Here is an 18,262-nt window from a genome sequence, read left to right as displayed (position 1 = left end):
ATTTATAGTTGTGAATTCAAACTTTAAAACTTGAATTCACAACCAATACTTGTTATTCAGGTGTGAATTCGAGTTTTAAAGCTTGAATTCACAAGTGAATTCACTGGTTGTGAATTCGTGGGTATTTGTAAAAATTTTATATATAAGGGTAAAATGGTAAATGTGGGTATTTTTTTTAAGTTTTTATATTAGTGGGTAAAATTTATTTTTACTATATAAAAGTGGCTATTCTTATATATTAACACTTATTTAGATTATTTTTCATCATAGATGTATTAATATTTATTGCATTCATATTAAATTGTTATGTATAAAATATTGTTAATTGATTGATTAATTTTTATAAAAATTAAGTTAGATGATTAATTATTTTATAATAATTATTTCATTATATATATATATATCTATATATATATTCAACACAAAAATGCATATATATATATATATATATATATATAAATTTGATTTTAATATTCTATTAATATATTACATATATAATAAGTATTTATTTATTTAAATTATGAAATTATAAAATATTAGGACCAATAAATAATTTAGATACATATATAATAGAAACTATGTTAAAAAGTAAATAACATTATATATTATTTATATATAGATGTATATTTATCAAATATATATGTATATATATATAGTATATTGTGAGATGAAAAGAAAATTAAAAATATTTAACTTTGATATTATTATACTAAATTAATTACAAGATCATGTTATAATTGAGAATAAATTGAAACTTGATGTATTTTATGGTCAGTCTATAAAGTCATGTTATAATTGCGATTAAATTGAAAATTGATGTATTTTCTAGTAAAATTATAAGATCATGTTATAAACCAGAAAATTGACAAACTATATGTATTTTCTGGCAATAATAACCCCTTGTTTAAACTGCAGTGGCTTCAACGGTAAATAAATGAAGAAAGAGAGAGAAGCAACAAATTAACAGATTCGGCATAAATTCAAAAAGCCAAAGCCTATCGCCGCATGATATGAGGAGACGCAGTAGTGCTTCTTCTACTACTGTGTGTAGTGTGTGTATAAATACATTATCTTGTATGTATAATCTACTCCATAAATATATTCCCATTTTTCACTTTACTGTTTGTGAGTGGCACCATATTTGTTCCCCTCTTTTATATATTCTTCCCGGCTGCACTTTTTCCAACTTTTCTATCTGCTGTCGCCCCCGCTTTTTCACTTTCTTCTTCCTTATTCCTTCTCCCTCCCTCTCTCTCTGCTTTCTCTCACCTCGCCTGAGAGAGAATGGGTGACATTCTACACCCTCCCATGGAGCAGCTCCAAGACCTCGAGTACTGCATTGATTCTAATCCTCCATGGCGTATGTCTCCTTTCCTCTTTTTCACACACAACACACACTCATACTCACACTCTGTTTTCTCTGTTTTTCATTTTTGTTGTCTTAAGAGGAATGTTATGTTATGTTATGTTATGCCACGTACGTTTTATGAGCGCCGCCTTTGTTTAGTTCATGTTAGTGTTATACCTCTAAAATTATTGTTGAAGTCATTAATTTTACAAATTATATGAAAAATTATAGCTTGATTGGTTCATTTTCCCTATAACTTCAAATGAATGAAAGAAAGAACAAAATGAGGTTTGATTTTTATGTAGTTTATAAATTAATGACGTCAATAATGCTTTTTGAGGTATTAGAATCAAAATAAATACTCCCTTCGTCTCCCAAATAACTGTCTAGGAGAGAGTTTTAAGACAAAGTTGTTGAGTGTATGGGACGTGGTGAAAAGGTGTTATAGGAGTAATTAGTATTGGAAGTGGTGAAAATGTGTTATAATTAGTATTGAGAATGATGAAAATGTGAAAAGAAAAAATAAATGAGATGTTATTAGTGGTGGGGCAGTGTCGCAAAATAGATAGAAAGTTATTTGGGGGACAGAGGGAGTATATAACAATGCTCACGAATGATGCTCGCATAAGTTATGTAGCACAACATTCGTCATTGTATTAATGCATATCGACTTTGCCTATGCATTTACAGTTAGCATATTCCAGCTTTATGGGGTGGAGTTGGGGGGTGGGGGTAGGGGGTAGGGGGGTAGGGTATGGCACAGAATTACAATCAAGAAACAATTTTTACAGTAAATGAGAATGTCTGAGGCTGAAGGTATGTGGTCCAACTAATTCTGTTTGTTACTTGCATTATTTGGCGAGAGTATAAATGACATCATTTAGATAAATAGATGTTTCTTGAAATTATTGAAATAAGAGATGAAAATGCGATTTTTCGTGTGAAAAAAAAGGAATTTTGTGGGATTAAAGAGTGAAGTGGGGCTTGGCCTCATTAAAGGTGGGGAGCTCTGCTGTTGGGATTGATGAGTTTTTGGTACATAGATATTTGGTTGGTTTTAGTGGGAATAATGGTCCCCTGCAATTCAATTTTTATGGGATTTTTTTTCTTATTTATCAAGAATTTAGTGCAAGTGTATGATCCAAAGATGCTCATTGCTAACTATTTGTGTTGGAATCATGATTGCATTATGTTTGAAGTAAATGAAAGAGAGTGATGACTCATCTCGATTTTTGAGCCATTTTCCCGCCTTTTATGTACCGTTTGTCGACTTTATTGAACTCCCTTCAAACTATGCCAGAGTTTTGCAAGCTATGTTTTAATTTCCTGGCTGAATTCAATTGGTCTGAGAGGCAGCAGGGATTATTTATTAATGTAGTACTTGGTTTGGTGAGAAATAATTGAATTGATTTTTTTCTTACAAATTTGGAAACTGAGAAATCTACTTTTATGCTCATTTAGTGAGGAAACTATGTTGTAAGGTGAAAACATGCTGTAGTTAATGTGGTTAAAACAGTACACACATAAAGGTTTTGAATCATGACAGACTAAATGTAGGATAATGAATGTCACGATTTTCATCCATGTCTGAAACTATATTCTAAATCTTTCTTGTAATTCTTTACACATGGGAAGTAGGCCTTGTTCTCCTATAGTGTCGAATAAAGTAGAAAGGGCGCGTTAGCTGTTTAGAGGCGAAGGGTTCAATAGGGAAATCCTGCAGATACACGACGTGTAGGCATGAAAAAGGAACAGAAGTCGAGTCTTCTTACTAGTTACGTGGTCTTAATTCTCTGATGTTGTATTTTGTTATCTGCAGCTGAAACCGTTTTGTTAGCATTTCAGAATTACATCTTAGTACTTGGCACGAGTGTGATGATTCCGACAATGCTCGTGCCTATGATGGGCGGAAGTGATGTAAGAAGCTGCCCTTCTGTTTTTCCCAATGTCTAATTATGCAGCTGCAAATCTTGGTTCATTGTTTACATACCTTGAAATCTGCTGCCCTTTCAAGATTTTACGTGTTCTTTAATCATGTTTCGCTTGCTTATCATAAGAAAATTCGAGCAGCTGCAAATCTTGATTCATTGTTTACATAGCTTGAAATCTGCTGCCTTTTCAAGATTTTCATGTTCTGTAATCATGTTTCGCTGGCTTATCATAAGAAATTCGAGCAGCTGCAAATCTTGATTCATTGTTTGCATAGCTTGAAATCTGCTGCCCTTTCAAGATTTTCGTGTTCTTTAATCATGTTTCGCTTGCTTATCCTAAGAAATTCGAGCAGCTGCAAATCTTGATCATTATTTACATAGCTTGAAATCTGCAGACCTTTCAAGATTTTCATGCTCTTTAATCATGTTTCGCTTGCTTATCATAAGAAATTCGAGCAGCTGCTTCGGATACAGTATCAAGGAGTAGTACTACTTGTGTTTCATCATTGAAATTTTCAGACACACCATCAATTCTAGCAGTGTTTTTAAGGCTTTTGTGATGTAAGAAGCTGCTCTTCTTGTTTTTTTCAATGTCTAATTATGCAGCTGCAAATCTTGATTCATTTTTTACATACCTTAAAATCCGGTGCCCTTTCAAGATTTTCGTGTTCTTTAATCATGTTTCGCTTGCTTATCCTAAGAAATTCGAGCAGCTGCTTCGGACATAATATCCAGAAGTAGTACTACACTACTACTTATGTTTCATTGTTGAAATTTTCAGACACACCATCAATTCTAGCAGTTTTTTAAGGCTTTGGAGATGTATTCATCTATCTATGTATGTATAATGTGGATATGAACTGGATTTGAGAATGTGTTTTTCTTATCACGAAGGGGGATAAGGCGCGAGTCATTCAGACATTGCTGTTCGTTGGTGGCATCAACACGCTTCTTCAGACACTCTTCGGAACCAGGTTGCCTGCTGTGGTCGGAGGCTCATTCGCCTACGTTGTTCCCATAGCATACATTATCAACGACTCCTCCCTGCTCCGGATTGAGGAGCCTCACGTAGTGAGCACCCGTTCCAATTCCCTCTCTCTTCAACGAGCATGATGTGAGACGAAAAAAGGGAGCTTACCTTACGCCTTTTCTCTTATGTTTTGCAGAGATTTATACAAACCATGAGAGCTATCCAAGGAGCTCTTATTGTTGCTGCTAGTATACAAATCATTCTAGGCTACAGCCAAGTTTGGGGTCTTTTTTCGCGGTATATATATATATAGTTTCTATATTCCCCAACTAGGCCAAAACAGCTTCCATTTTTGGACATGTTCTTGATCAATTCTATTCTGTTTCTTGACAGCTTCTTCAGCCCCCTTGGGATGGCACCCGTCGTTGGATTGGTTGGTTTAGGGTTGTTCCAACGAGGATTCCCCTCCGTAAGCGCATAGGTTCACTCGTTTCTTGCAACAATCTTGTACACTCTTTCACTATATGTTCTACTAATCTCTCAGATGCTGTGCAGCTAGGAAACTGTGTGGAGATTGGTTTGCCGAGTCTTTTCTTGGTCATCGGCTTGTCTCAGGCGAGTAAATCCTGCAAGAAACGCGCTCTTGATCACGACATTCTTGCAAGTAACACACTTTCTTTTTTCTTCTTTCCCAACTGCAGTATCTGAAGCATATCAAGCCAATGAGGGACTTCCCCATCTTTGAACGTTTCCCCGTGTTGATCTGCGTCGCCATTATCTGGATATACTCCCTCGTACTCACGGCTAGTGGCGCCTATCGGGGCAGGCCACACGCCACTCAGATCAGCTGTCGGACAGACAGAGCCAATCTCATATCTACCGCACCGTGGTTCGTGCTTCCTATATACACTACTCCTCACCAAAAAAAAAAAAAAGACTCAATTTTTTTAGGCTGATTGATTTTTTATTTTATTTTTTGTTTTTCTGATGTGAAGGTTTAAGTTCCCTTATCCTCTTCAGTGGGGCCCGCCTACGTTCGCTGCTGGCCACTCCTTCGCGATGATGTCAGCCGTGCTCGTCTCGATGGTTGAGGTAACAAGGCTCACTCTTTAGTTAGTAAGTTCATGCTCTCCAAATGGGAGTTGAGTTTGTATTTCAAGTATCTGTTTTGGTGGTGATGCTTGCTGCAGTCGACCGGAGCGTACAAGGCAGCGTCTCGTCTGGCTATAGCCACCCCGCCTCCAGCATACGTGCTCAGCCGGGGCATCGGTTGGCAGGTGCAGCCATGGATGATTCTGATAGCATTGTTACTACTATGTGATGCAGTGGTGCCCGGCTGACTAGTATCGCGTAATGTGGCTCGTTTTTTTTTTTTTTTTTTTCGTGTGCAGGGCATAGGCGTCCTGCTAGACGGGCTCTTTGGCACGGGGACGGGCTCTACTGTATCCGTGTACGTATCAACAACAAACTGTTTGCTTAGTTAGTCCGAGTACTAGAATTTTGATGTGGGAGCGTTTTTTAGGGAGAACGTCGGGCTGTTAGGGCTAACTCGAGTTGGAAGCCGGAGAGTGGTTCAGATCTCGGCCGGCTTCATGATATTCTTTTCCATCTTAGGTCAGTCTCAGCTCTCTGTAGTCTATGCACATATCATATATCCCATTTTTCTTGTTTTATTGATTTTGATCTTTGTGTAGGGAAATTTGGAGCTGTTTTTGCTTCAATCCCATTTCCAATATATGCTGCATTATACTGCGTTCTATTCGGCCTCATAGGTACGATATCTCGATATCGCTTCATTACAAAAAAAAGTATCGATTGACTGTAAATTTACAAATTATTAGTAAAATTTGGGTTTTCCTCATATTTTATAAAATTGGTGAATAAATATACGAACTTTGATGACTTCTAAAATTTCCAAAAATTAAGATTTCGGTTAAATTGAAATTGACGTGGCATCGAAATTTTTAGACGTAAGACTAGACTTTCTAAAATTGGGGCTATGATTTCAAAAAAATTGATGGCATTAGTTTGATTTGGCTGAAATCTTAATTTTGGGGAAATATGAAATAATCAAAGTTTATGTATCTATTCCACTTTTTAAAAAAAAATTATGTATTTATTTACCAACAATGACATAGTTAGAAAAACTTGTTCGGTGGGCCCAATTAATAACGACGAAACACATATAAGTTGGTAAGATCTTTTTCTCCAATTAGTAGGTCGGAAGTATTTGAGTCATCACGGGAAAATGTGGAACCATTATGGTCCTCTTAGAAAAGGCAAAAAAAATGTCTAAGACTTTCAAATAAAATTTAAGGTAACAGCATTTGTAATATAATTATAATATTTTATTAATTATGTTATAACCATAAAAATATTGTTCAAGCATTATTTTGTTATAAAATCAATACATCAAAGGAAAAAAAATAGTATTATATTGAACCATGTAGATATAACTTAAGCTAGAATGATTTTGTATAAGATAAATTTGCAATAAACTATCAATATGACTTATAATTAATTATTCATAACTCAATTTGCTTCTCTATTATGCCTTAATATTCACATTTTAATGAATTAAATGCACTTTAATAATTTAATGCAATTATAATAAATACAAGCATAGATCTACCAAACAAAATTAATTTAATTTTATAAGTAATAAATTAGTTCTGATGTTATAAATTATCAATTAATACAAAGATATGGTTTGTAAAATTAAGTTTATTAACATTAATGAAGAATTTGTTAGATTTATTTAATTTTTCAAATAATAAATATATAATCTACATAATACTTACTATATTTTTTTTCCCAAAATCCAAGTAGGATTCAATGCCCCCACCCCTATCCCCCTCTGCCATTGTTCACCAACTTTACAAAAAAAAAAAAAAAAAAAAAAAAAATCAAAATTCACTAATAATCTATAAATTTACAACCAATTAATAAAAAAAAAAAATACTTCATTCGTCCCGTAAGAATGTATCACATAAGAGATGGTGCGAGTTTTAAGAAAAAAATGATATATAAAGTGTTGAGTGGAAATGAGTAGTTGTGATTGAATTGGTTGTGGGGTTATGTAGAAATGAGTGGTTGTGGTTAAAAGGATAAAGTGGGGTCATGTCCCAAAATGGAAGTGATACAGTCTTACGGACGAAAATGAAAAATATGATACACTCTTCCGGAACGAAGGGAGTGTTTCCTCAAAAAATTGAACTCGTAATGATTTTTTTCCCGCCAAATTTCAGGTTCCGTTGGCCTATCATTTCTCCAGTTCACTAATATGAATTCCATGAGGAACCTCTTCATAACCGGCCTCTCTCTCTTCCTTGGGATCTCCATACCCCAATTTTTCAATGAGTACTGGACCCCGCACCGCCGTGGACTGGTCCAAACGAATGCAGGATGGGTAAGGCCCCACCCTCCTAAATACCCGTGTCCAAAAGAAATAGTCCATTAATAAAGGGATGGATGGAGTACAATATTGAAATGAAATGAATCTGATGTTTTCATATATATTTTGTACAGTTCAATGCGTTCTTGAACACCGTATTCATGTCGCCACCCACGGTGGGGCTGATGATCGCGGTGTTCCTCGACAACACGATCGAGGTGGAGAAGTCGAAGAAGGATCGCGGGATGCCGTGGTGGGTCAAGTTCCGGACCTTCCGAGGCGATAATCGCAACGAGGAGTTCTACACGTTGCCGTTTAATCTCAATAGATTCTTCCCTCCTACCTAGTAGTAGTTGTGGTGTCTCTAGTTTTCTTCTTTTTTTTCTTCTCTTGCTCTATTGTTTTTGTTTCTCCAACACGATTCAATTTTTTATAGGGCCTCGAAGTCTAGTGACGAATAAGGAATTAGATGTGTATTCTCCTCCTATTTTATTATATCAAATGCATTTAATTTAATATGTTTATTTTTATAAAGTGGTTGTTTTATTTTATTCTATTATGAACACGAAAAAGAAAAGGAAGTTCATCCATGAATGTGTATATTATTGAGCATTAAATTATGTATTATAAGTAGTCCTCGTTGTAACTTTTTTTTTTTTTTTTTAATTTACACGAGGTATCTATTAGTATAAATCAAATAAGTCATCGTCACGTAGGCGAAACCTCTACACTGTGGAAAAACTGCACACAAATGTGAGAAAGCTACACCAGAATTGAACCTAAGACCTCTTACAAAAGAGAGCATTTGGGTGCATGCCTCAATTTTGCCACTTGAGCTAGGCCTCATTGACAGCCTCGTTGTAATTTAGTCTCAATAGATCCTTTCAACCCACAATTTTATGGTATTTTCGGCGTGCATTATCATTTAATCTTAACCAGTATTTGCACCACATGCAATGTACAAGAAGCATTTTTATATTAATATAAAACTGCTACCAACTTAATTATCATATATATATATATATATATATATATAAATTATCTGAATATATTTGAGATGAATATTAAAAAAATAAAAAAGAACTTACAATAATAAAAATTAATATTATGAAAAATGAATAAAAATAGATTTATTCAAAAAGTGATAAGAGAAGAGATATGTTTTTTTTAATTACTTTTTAAACAAATGTATAACTTTTAAATTTCAAATAAAATATTTAAATAATTAAAGCTTTTATCATGATCTTTAATTTGATATGCATATTAAATATTTTATAATTAGTTGAATTTCATAATTTTAGAAAGAAATAAAACAAAAAATAAGAAGATAAAAAAAAGAAAATAAAAAGGAAAAAATATGCTTTTCTTCTGTGATCAAAATTACGTTATACCAGGTTTTTTTTTTTCTAATCGTGTAAGCCCACATATGCTTCTAAACTACACACAATCCCCAAACAAATGGCTACGAAAATCAGCTTCTTTCCTGTATTGGGCATGTTAACTATTTGATCATGCATGCAACTTGGAGGAGTATTTTGCAATTATTTAAAGCTGGAAGGACTTATGTGCAAAGTTGGTGAAAAGCTGTTATTTTTCTGTTATTTGCTCGGCAGTTTTTTAGAGCTCGATAGCTTAGCTTTCAAGCTAAATTTTTAGGGAGTTTTTCATCTATCTTTGTAGTCTGATCTTCAGTGTATATATAGGTGTATTTTACTTCTGTTTTAGAGTTGTTGATTGAAAGGCAAGAAGAGTGAAACATAGGTCATTCGAGAGCTTTGAGAGAGAGTATTCTAGCTAGCTGCGATTTTAGAGTTTCTTTTCATTGCTTGTTTTGAGAGATTATGGAGTGTTTTGTTTCCTCGTTTGTTCATATCAATAAAAGAGATCTAGTTGACCTGCCCGTGGATGTAGATCCGAAAGGATCGAACCACGTAAAACAAGTGTGTTTTGATTTCAATTCTCTGCTAGACTGCTACAAGCTCGCTGCATTCGATTTGATTTTGCGGAGTGTTCTTCGGCTTACAGGGCAAATGGTAAACAAGAGTCTTTCACAACAGAAGAAACCATATACAAGTATAATTCTCAAGGGACTATTTCATGCAGTGAGCAATTTAAGAAAAAACAAACAAACGCATAGCCATTGTATATAACTGATGATAACTTTCCAGCATTCCTAATGAACTTTTTCTCAGGCTTATTTCTATGGACACCATATTTTGGCAGAACTTATAATTTATATATAAAAATGAAAGAAATTATTTCATACTAATATATTTATAAATTATGGAGATTGTTCACTAAAAAAAGTGTTCATATATCGTGTCAGACTTTTATAATAAAAAAAGGTCTACATGCGTGTAAAACTAAAATAGAAATATTTCTTAAAAGAACTTCCATTCACTCTTTTTATTCCAACTATTTGTTAACGGCGGGTTAACATCTATTAGATAGGTAGATGGATTTGCATACTAATTGAGACCCTGGGGTTTACATGCGACGAACGTTGCCATGGGGTTATTTTTGCCCCAAGGGAACAACCATGGGATTGTATTTAATATTTAACACTTAAAAATATATGAAAGTGAAAAGTAGCAATTTAACCCGTATAGTAGACACCCATATGGCCTCTGGAACCCTATTCGATCAATCAAGTCCCTCATGTTTCAATTTGAATGCAGTTAAGCCCCTCTGTCTATAACGGCTAACTGACGCCGCTTGTAACTTTTTTTTTGTTAATTATTGCACTACTCTCTCTCTTCCTTTACTCATAATCCTCTCTCCCTCATTTCTTCGTCATGTGTCGCCGTCTCCTGCCCGACGAAGAGTGCCGCTGCTACGGACACCATGACCACCCACCGGTGTCTCCCTCTCGCTCTCCCATTTTCCTTTCTAAATCACGTAACCCCTCTTCCCTCCCAAAAAATTAATTTTTCTCTCTTACTTCTCTCTCTTAAACTTGCTACTCTCTCACGGTCAACGATGAAGAGCAGCCGCTGCCACCGCTCCTTAACCCCCACCTCTCTTTCACCATGATTTTAATTTGATAGAGAAGACGAAACACGAGTTTAATTTTCGTTGATTTGTTGAATCTGATTTGTTGATTTTTGAATAAATTGATTTGCTAACAATTCAATTTAGAAAAATGAATTTGATTTGCTGATTTTCAAAAAAATGTTGTGAGATTGTTCCGGCTCCGATTCAGAGCCTAGATGGAACAACACGTGGAGAGCATATTGTGCCGGTGGCCATGAACTAAAGGATGGAGTTCGTCCACGCGACGATGGCACGTGGGTAGAAGGCCATGAAACCCAATGAAGTGTTCGGTGACCCATAAAAGATGACTGATGTGAGCCGTTTATTTGGAGCCGAACGGCTTCGCCGGTGACGTCGGAAACAGAGAGAGATAGGAGGTGCAGTAAAAAAAATTATAAATGGCGTTAGTTGACTATCAGACGGAGAGACTAAATTGCACCTAAATTAAAACATGAGGGGTTTGATTGATTGATCTTGAGTATAGAGCGCCAGAGGCCATATGGGTGTCTATGATAAAGGCTAAATTGCTATTGTTCCCTCTATGAAAACCACCCACATTTGAATGAATGTCCAAATTAGCCCTTAATGAAAAGCTACCGTCAATCGCTTCATTTTCTCCCTATGTCTGGAATTTGAGTGAGTGAATGCTCGATAAAGAATGACCTATTCGTGCATTCATGCATCAAGAGACAATTTCATAACATTGAGTACTTTATATTTCTTCGTCCACGAAAGAACTTTATATTTTTCATTTTTGGAAAGTCCACAAAAGAACTTCCTACCTATTTTTGGAATATACCCCACCATTCTCAATACTAATTAGTACAACTTTTCATCATCATTCCCAATATACTCAACAATTTTATCTCCACTTTCAATACACTAAATATTTTTTTTTTTCATAAAACCAGTGTCACTCCCTCCTAGAAGGTTATTTTGTGGATGGAGGGAGTATATATTTTTTTTTATATATAAGGGTTATTTAGTAAATAATAGCCCAAACTTTAGTTCACTACGCCAAAAACGCGCATACATAACGGATTTTATCCGTTATCTATGCGGAAAACCTTGCGTTAAGTATAGTGGTGTTATGTATGTGGCGCCCATACATAACGGAGAAAATCCGTTATCTATAGTATTTTACATAACGGTATGATCCAAATACATAACACATATATTTATGTTATCTATCTTATTTTACATAACGGTTCGATCCAAATACATAACACATATATTTATGTTATCTATCTTATTTTACATAACGGTTCTGACTGTTATAAATGTCAATTTTTATATGTTATCTATCTTGTTTTACATAACGGTTCTGACTGTTATAAAAGTCAATTTTTATACGTTATCTATCTTATTTTACATAACGGTTGTGACTGTTATAAAAGTAAATTTTATATGTTATCTTTACACTTATACATAACAATTCTTTACCGTTATGTATGCTTTCTTAGATTTCAATATATTTTTTATTTTTCACAATTTTCCTTATTTTCTATTTCAATAAATAGAAATGATTCTAAAATATAATAATCAAAATCCATATATTATTATCATAAAAAAGAATTCATACACCATTTGAATATAGTCAAAATTCAACAACTGCTCTATCTAATAATATTATGCCTTACAAAAATACTAAACATATTAAATATGCAACTAGCTAGCCATCTGGTACAACTTTTCTTCGCCTCTTCAGCTCAACGTACGACTCATTTAATCCACCACAAACCTGCCACAAAATCATACAAAGAGTCAACCAAGAATCACAATGTAGAGCATCATAAATGAGGAGATAAACATTTAAAAGCATACCAAGCTTCATCTAGCAATGAAGTTGAGCAAAGGATCCTAATGTTCCAGAAAGTTGAATCTTGCAGATTCCCATAATATTTTTGGGAATCTCCTGCAGTTTTCCATTCAACTCATATACGCATTTCTTAATTTAACTTAAGCTTTTCATGCACTTTTACAGATTCTAATTTTCCATAGGTTACACCAAACAGTCAGATTATTGGAATGAACAAAAGCAATCTCAGAAGCATATTGGAGCAGGAGAAAACTATCGACACTTGTACACTCTGGGTGCACACAAAAACATTCTAATTATAAGAAAATTTGCGACACCATATTAATATATACATATGATAAAGATACTGGCAACATGTATAAAAGATAAACTTTTTGAGCTAGTGATTTCCTCAACTTGTTAAGGTCTTTCACCTACATCTTCACCATCTGGATATTTTGCAGTACAAGCATCATCATCTTTATCTAGACCATCATCAGCTTCGACTCTACAGCTACTATCATTACAATTTTCTAGAGTAGCAAGGACACTAGAAGTATCACCTTTAATCACATCGGGTTTCTGTTTTACAATCTCACTTTCATCACCAAATTCTTTGACAATAACTTTAGGGAATTCCAGAAGTTTTTCAGGCCAATTCTCAAAGAAGTTATGCACTACCATGAAACTGAAAACCTGCAGGAGATGTTTCTTATCTTTCTTATCTTAACTTTCTAAATTAATAACAATTTAGAACATAGCAACCCAAAACTTCCAGTTCGGATGCCTACGAAATATCATATCATAATTGCAGATAAATATCACAAATTCCCAGCTAATTCAACCTGCAGCAAAATTAAATCCCAGAAAAGTTGTCACTCACAGAATAGCCAACAATATATTGCCAGACACCAAAGAGAAACACATCATCTCCCTCACTGCCAGCATTAGCAAAGTCCTTTGGGCTCATAACAGAACAATGCCTAATGATTGGCTCCATCTAAGAGAAAATTACTTTATTAGAAGAGTGAAATGGGAATCAACCCACAGGAAAACATAGGTCCTTGTCTTTCGGCACACCACTAACCTAAGAAAAGGTGTTCACCACTTAATAGCAATAACACATACAGTTCATCATAACTCCCTTAACTAAATAAACTCAAGGAACATATAATCCAGTTGAATAACGAGGTACATTACCATTGCAACTTAATAGAATTACAAGTAAGCCAATCTTATTAGACACAAAAAGATGAAAAAAATCACCTCAACATCAGAAATATCATCGGTCCTATAGGGCTCCCTCCTCAAATTATGAGGTTCTCTCCCCCCAGAAGTCTCCTCCGGAATAATGTACCACCGAGCTCGAAACCAATAAGTTCCATCAACCTCCTTCCATAAACTTCAGAGATCCAAACGAAATCACTAGAAGCTGCAAATTCCAGTTGACAAAATTAGCTGCGACGACGGCGATGACCGCCGGCAGAGGCGCGGGCTGGCTAAGATGACCGCCGGCGGTGCTTAAGCTGCGGTGGCCATCGTAAACGAGGTAAAGATAGGGATAGATAAAGCGAGAGAGAGACAGAACAAGAGAGAGAACAGAGGGAGAGAGAGAACGGATTTACCGTAGAGGCGGTGACGGAGGCGCGACGACTCAGCCAGTGACGAAGGCGCGGCGGTGATTCTCGCCGAACGGAACATAATCGATAGAGGAAAAAAATGAAACCCTAGATTTTAGAGTCTTCAGGTTTAGGGGAATAAGTAGAAAGGGATAGAGGAAAAGAACACCACGCCAGTCGCGGTGCCCGAGGCGGCGAGAATCGCCGAGAATCGGTGAAACCGCCGGAGAAGAAAATGGGAGGGTGAGAGAGATAGAGACGTCACAGAGGTGGAGAAAGAGAGGAGCCCTATTCACTTATAAAATTTCTACTATTATCAAAAGAAATATTTAAAATAATACTAATATTAATTACATTATTAAAATTTTAATTTTAAAAAAATATTAGGTACAAGTTTTAGAATATTCAAAATTAAAATATTCTAATTTTAAATTTAATTTAAAAAAATATTTATTTAAATTTATAATAGTAGGAATAGTTTTATTCTTTTTTAAATATTTATAATTATAATATTCTTTAATTTTTATTTTCTTAGAATTAGCTTTTGATTTTAGATATCAATAATTTATTTATTATTTATTATTATAATAATATAGTTTTGAAATATATATATATATATATATATATATATATATATATATATACACTATATATTTATACATAACAGTTTTCAAAATGCTTATACATAACGGTTTAGTAAAATCGTTGTAAATGATGCACATATATAACGTTTTTCGTAACGTAGGAATAGCCGTTATAAAAAATAGATATTATGGTTTTTAAAAAATTATACAAAATTGGAAAAATGAAAAAAAAATTATAATTCTCATAACCGTTAATTAAATTTCTAATATGAAAATTAATAATAATTTTTACTTTTAATACATTAAAATGATAATTTAAAATATTTTTTTCTTATTTTAATATTTAGATAAACAAATTTTTGATTAAGAAAATATATATATATTATGATTTTCAAAAAATGAATTGATCAAAAAAATGAAAAAAAAAATGATGCATATACATAACAGTCCTCGTAACGGACGGAATAACCGTTGTTAAAAATATCCATATATAACGGTTTTCCTAACGCTTACATTGTCGTTATAAAAAGACTAGCTCATAGATAACTGATAAAATAACGGTTCAGGCTTAGCGTTATGTATCAATGTTCTTACATAACACTTTCCGTAACGGTAGAAATAACCTTTATAATAGACGCACATATATAACGCTTTTCATAACGGTTCCGGAGTACTGTTATCTTTGTGACTAATAGATAACGCTAATACATAACGCATTACTTAAAACCGTTATCTATGCACATACATAACAGTACATAGATAACAGTTTTTTCAAAAACTGTTATCTATTATAAAAAAGGCGCGCATAGATAACGGTTTTCGAAAAAACCGTTATCTATGCAGTGTTATGTATGTGCGTTTTTGGCGTAGTGGTTTGACCTATAATAGCCTAAACTTTAGGAAAGAGCACATGAGTTTATCAATCTTATAGATGAAGTTAAGTAATCTACAAGTCAACGAACATGAATGAATTATATATGCATATCATCAATAATATAAATTAAATCACATTTCAAATTTCACATGAACATCATTGGTCATAATTTTAAAATCCAATCTCGTGCATGCAAGCGTTAACAATTTGTAATGATCTTTATTTGATAAAAAAAAAAAAGTAATGATCTTCTTATTTAATTAATCGATAGTAAATCCCAAAGCATAATCCAAGTTTAGGAGTGAGATATATTAAATTAAAGTTATTGATTCATAAGCAGTTTCTTTTTCTATCAAACTTATTTATAGATTCATTTTCATTTTCTTTGTCTTGACACTAGATTCGTGATAGTTATTGATTTGAGTCGCTTCATAAAAATATGAGATACCCTTTCCGTCCCACGAATCTTGACACGTTTAGTTTCGACACGAAAATTAAGGAGTTGTAGATTGGTGTTTTAAGAGCACTTCCAATGCAAGTGTCTTAGAGGGGTGTCTTAGAAGTGGTCCCCACCTAAGACACACCCCTCTCCAATGCATTGTGTTTTAGGTGGGTGCTTAGATCTCCATTTCCACAAAATTCACATTTCTACACTTTTATTTTTAAAATTCATATTTTATTAAAATTAAAATTCTACATTACAATAATTTAAATATATAATTTAAATACAATAAAAAAAATAAAAATTAGAACAATTTTCTAGGGCTCAATCGGACCAAAACGAGACCAAATGTGCTCCTTCAAGTCCAAAGTGAGGCGAGCATGCATCTCCGCGTCTCACATGGATGCTTGTTGTGCAACAAATGCACGAAAATTCGGCGGAGCACCGGCACGAGGTTGAGATGCGGCACTACTTGAAGCTTCGTCGGCGTCTTCTTCCCACTGTGTTGCGTGCTCGCCTTCATCTTCGATGATCATGTTGTGCAAAATGATGCACGTGAACATGATGTCGCTCATCGCCTCCTTACTCCAAAGACGCGATGGGCCTTTGACGATTGCCCAACGAGCTTGAAGGACGCCGAATGCTCGTTCAATATCCTTGCGAGGCGCTTCCTGCATCACTTTGAACCTCTTCCCCTTCGGATCCGTAGGATGTGTAGGACTCTTCACGAATACAAGCCAATTGGGATAGATGCCGTCAGTCAAGTAGTACCCACTTGTGTAGTAGGCGTTGTCGACTTGATATGTGACTGGCACCCTCATTCCTTGCAGCTGATCGTTGAACAACGTCGAGTTGTTGAGCACGTTGATGTCGTTGTTCGAACCATGAGTCCCAAAAAAAGCATGCCAGATCCATAGATCTTGCGATGCGACGGCTTCGAGGATGATGGTCGGTTCCCCCTGATCGCCGCGAGTGTATGCGCCTTGCCATGCCGTTGGACAATTTTTCCATGGCCAATGCATGCAATCAAGGCTCCCTAGCATTCCCGGGAAGCTGTGCTTCGCTTCGTGCATTGCTAGAAGCCGTTGGCAGTCAGCGGAAGTCGGCATCCTCAAGTATTTCGCGCCGAAGAGTTGAATAATGGCTCGACTGAATCTGCGCAAGCACTCCAACGAGGTGGACTCTGCAATCCGGAGATATTCGTCGTATTGGTCCGCTGCCCCACCGTTAGCTAGCATACGAACATCGACAGTGCATTTTTGCAATGGCGTGAAGTCGGGTCTCCCAAGTGCATCCGTGCGTTGTTGAAAGTATGGATCGGATGCGACGGCATTAACGATACGCAAAAACAACGCACGACGCATCCAAAATCGGCGGCGGAAGATGTTGTCGGGGTAGACCGGATTTTCATCAAAGTAATCCGCGTGCAAACGTAGAGCGCCGGCTTCACGGTCCCGACGAATGTAGGCCTTCTTTGCCACTCTTCGTCGCCGACGACGAGGTTGCTCATCTGGATCACCAATATCTTGAACAATTTGGTCAAATTCTTGCACAAGATTGAAAAATTCTTCAGCACGTCGCTCGTCCTCGTGGCTTGATAAGGAGGAAGACATTTTTTGTAGATAATTTTTTGATGTGGAGATGATTTTTAGATAATGAAATGAATGGAATTAAGTTGTGATATATATAGATAAAGGGGAAAAAAATAAAAATAAAAAATGTTGATTCAGTCGTTGGCCCCAACGGTCATTTAAAAAAAAAATAAAAAAAATTATCAAACGGTCATTTAAAAAAAAAACGAATTTCGATTTTTTTTAAAAAAATGGGCGCGTCCGCCGGACGCGCCAGATAGCTCTCGCCTTCGCCTCGGGTCTCTGCCTCGCCTCGGCTTCGCATCGCATCTGGCCGGGTCTCCAGCGCGGGCGCCTCTCCAGCGACGCGGATCGACGCCTCCTTCGCCTCGCGCGCTGGAGGTGCTCTAAGTGTGTAGATAATAAAGTATAAAAGTGATAAATTAGGAGAGAGAAAGCGATAAAGTTGGAGAGAGAAGGTAATAAAGTGCATGATAAAGTAGGAGATAGAAGATACTATATTTAGAAACGTGTCAAGATTCGTGGGACGACCAAAAAGAAATACGTGTCAAGATTCATGAGACGGGGGAGTATATTTTTACATTGTAGTATTTTGTCTTGGAAGAACTTGGAAACTATCTACCACATGTCATATTTTTTATGAGATATTTGGATAAAATGTGTGATTCAAAGTTGAC

At 35.3% G+C, this 18,262-nt stretch overlaps 2 protein-coding genes and 1 long non-coding RNA gene across 4 annotated transcripts; 1 reads left to right on the top strand and 2 right to left on the bottom strand.

Moving 5' to 3' along the window:
- Nucleotides 1-1,125: 1,125 nt before the first annotated feature.
- LOC131002380 (nucleobase-ascorbate transporter 1) lies at nucleotides 1,126-8,159 on the top strand. Its single transcript, XM_057928880.1, has 14 exons — nucleotides 1,126-1,360; nucleotides 3,168-3,265; nucleotides 4,174-4,350; nucleotides 4,446-4,546; nucleotides 4,643-4,718; nucleotides 4,805-4,864; nucleotides 4,951-5,138; nucleotides 5,245-5,341; nucleotides 5,440-5,526; nucleotides 5,641-5,699; nucleotides 5,772-5,863; nucleotides 5,944-6,021; nucleotides 7,498-7,658; nucleotides 7,778-8,159. Exons 1-14 carry the CDS (start codon nucleotides 1,285-1,287, stop codon nucleotides 7,988-7,990), a joined length of 1,563 nt encoding a protein of 520 aa, XP_057784863.1. The 5' UTR covers nucleotides 1,126-1,284; the 3' UTR covers nucleotides 7,991-8,159.
- Nucleotides 8,160-12,543: 4,384 nt separating this feature from the next.
- Nucleotides 12,544-14,407, bottom strand: LOC131002379 (uncharacterized). 2 transcript variants are annotated; one of them, XR_009094272.1, is made up of 3 exons: nucleotides 14,100-14,407; nucleotides 13,358-13,906; nucleotides 12,544-12,591 (listed from the first exon to the last, which is right to left on the bottom strand). It is a non-coding gene; the product is annotated as an uncharacterized LOC131002379 (long non-coding RNA). The 2 variants fall into 2 exon arrangements; XR_009094271.1 differs by lacking the exon at nucleotides 12,544-12,591 and having other exon boundaries at nucleotides 12,677-13,474; nucleotides 13,741-13,906; nucleotides 14,100-14,404.
- A 1,981-nt stretch (nucleotides 14,408-16,388) lies between these two features.
- LOC131002345 (uncharacterized) lies at nucleotides 16,389-17,606 on the bottom strand. The gene has a single exon (XM_057928836.1). The coding sequence runs from the start codon at nucleotides 17,604-17,606 to the stop codon at nucleotides 16,389-16,391; it is 1,218 nt and encodes a 405-aa protein (XP_057784819.1).
- Nucleotides 17,607-18,262: the final 656 nt, after the last annotated feature.

The sequence above is a fragment of the Salvia miltiorrhiza genome, unplaced genomic scaffold (genome assembly GCF_028751815.1).
Source record: "Salvia miltiorrhiza cultivar Shanhuang (shh) unplaced genomic scaffold, IMPLAD_Smil_shh fragScaff_scaffold_112_2, whole genome shotgun sequence".
Lineage (NCBI taxonomy): Eukaryota > Viridiplantae > Streptophyta > Magnoliopsida > Lamiales > Lamiaceae > Salvia > Salvia miltiorrhiza.
This window is presented reverse-complemented; position numbering and strand designations above follow the sequence as displayed.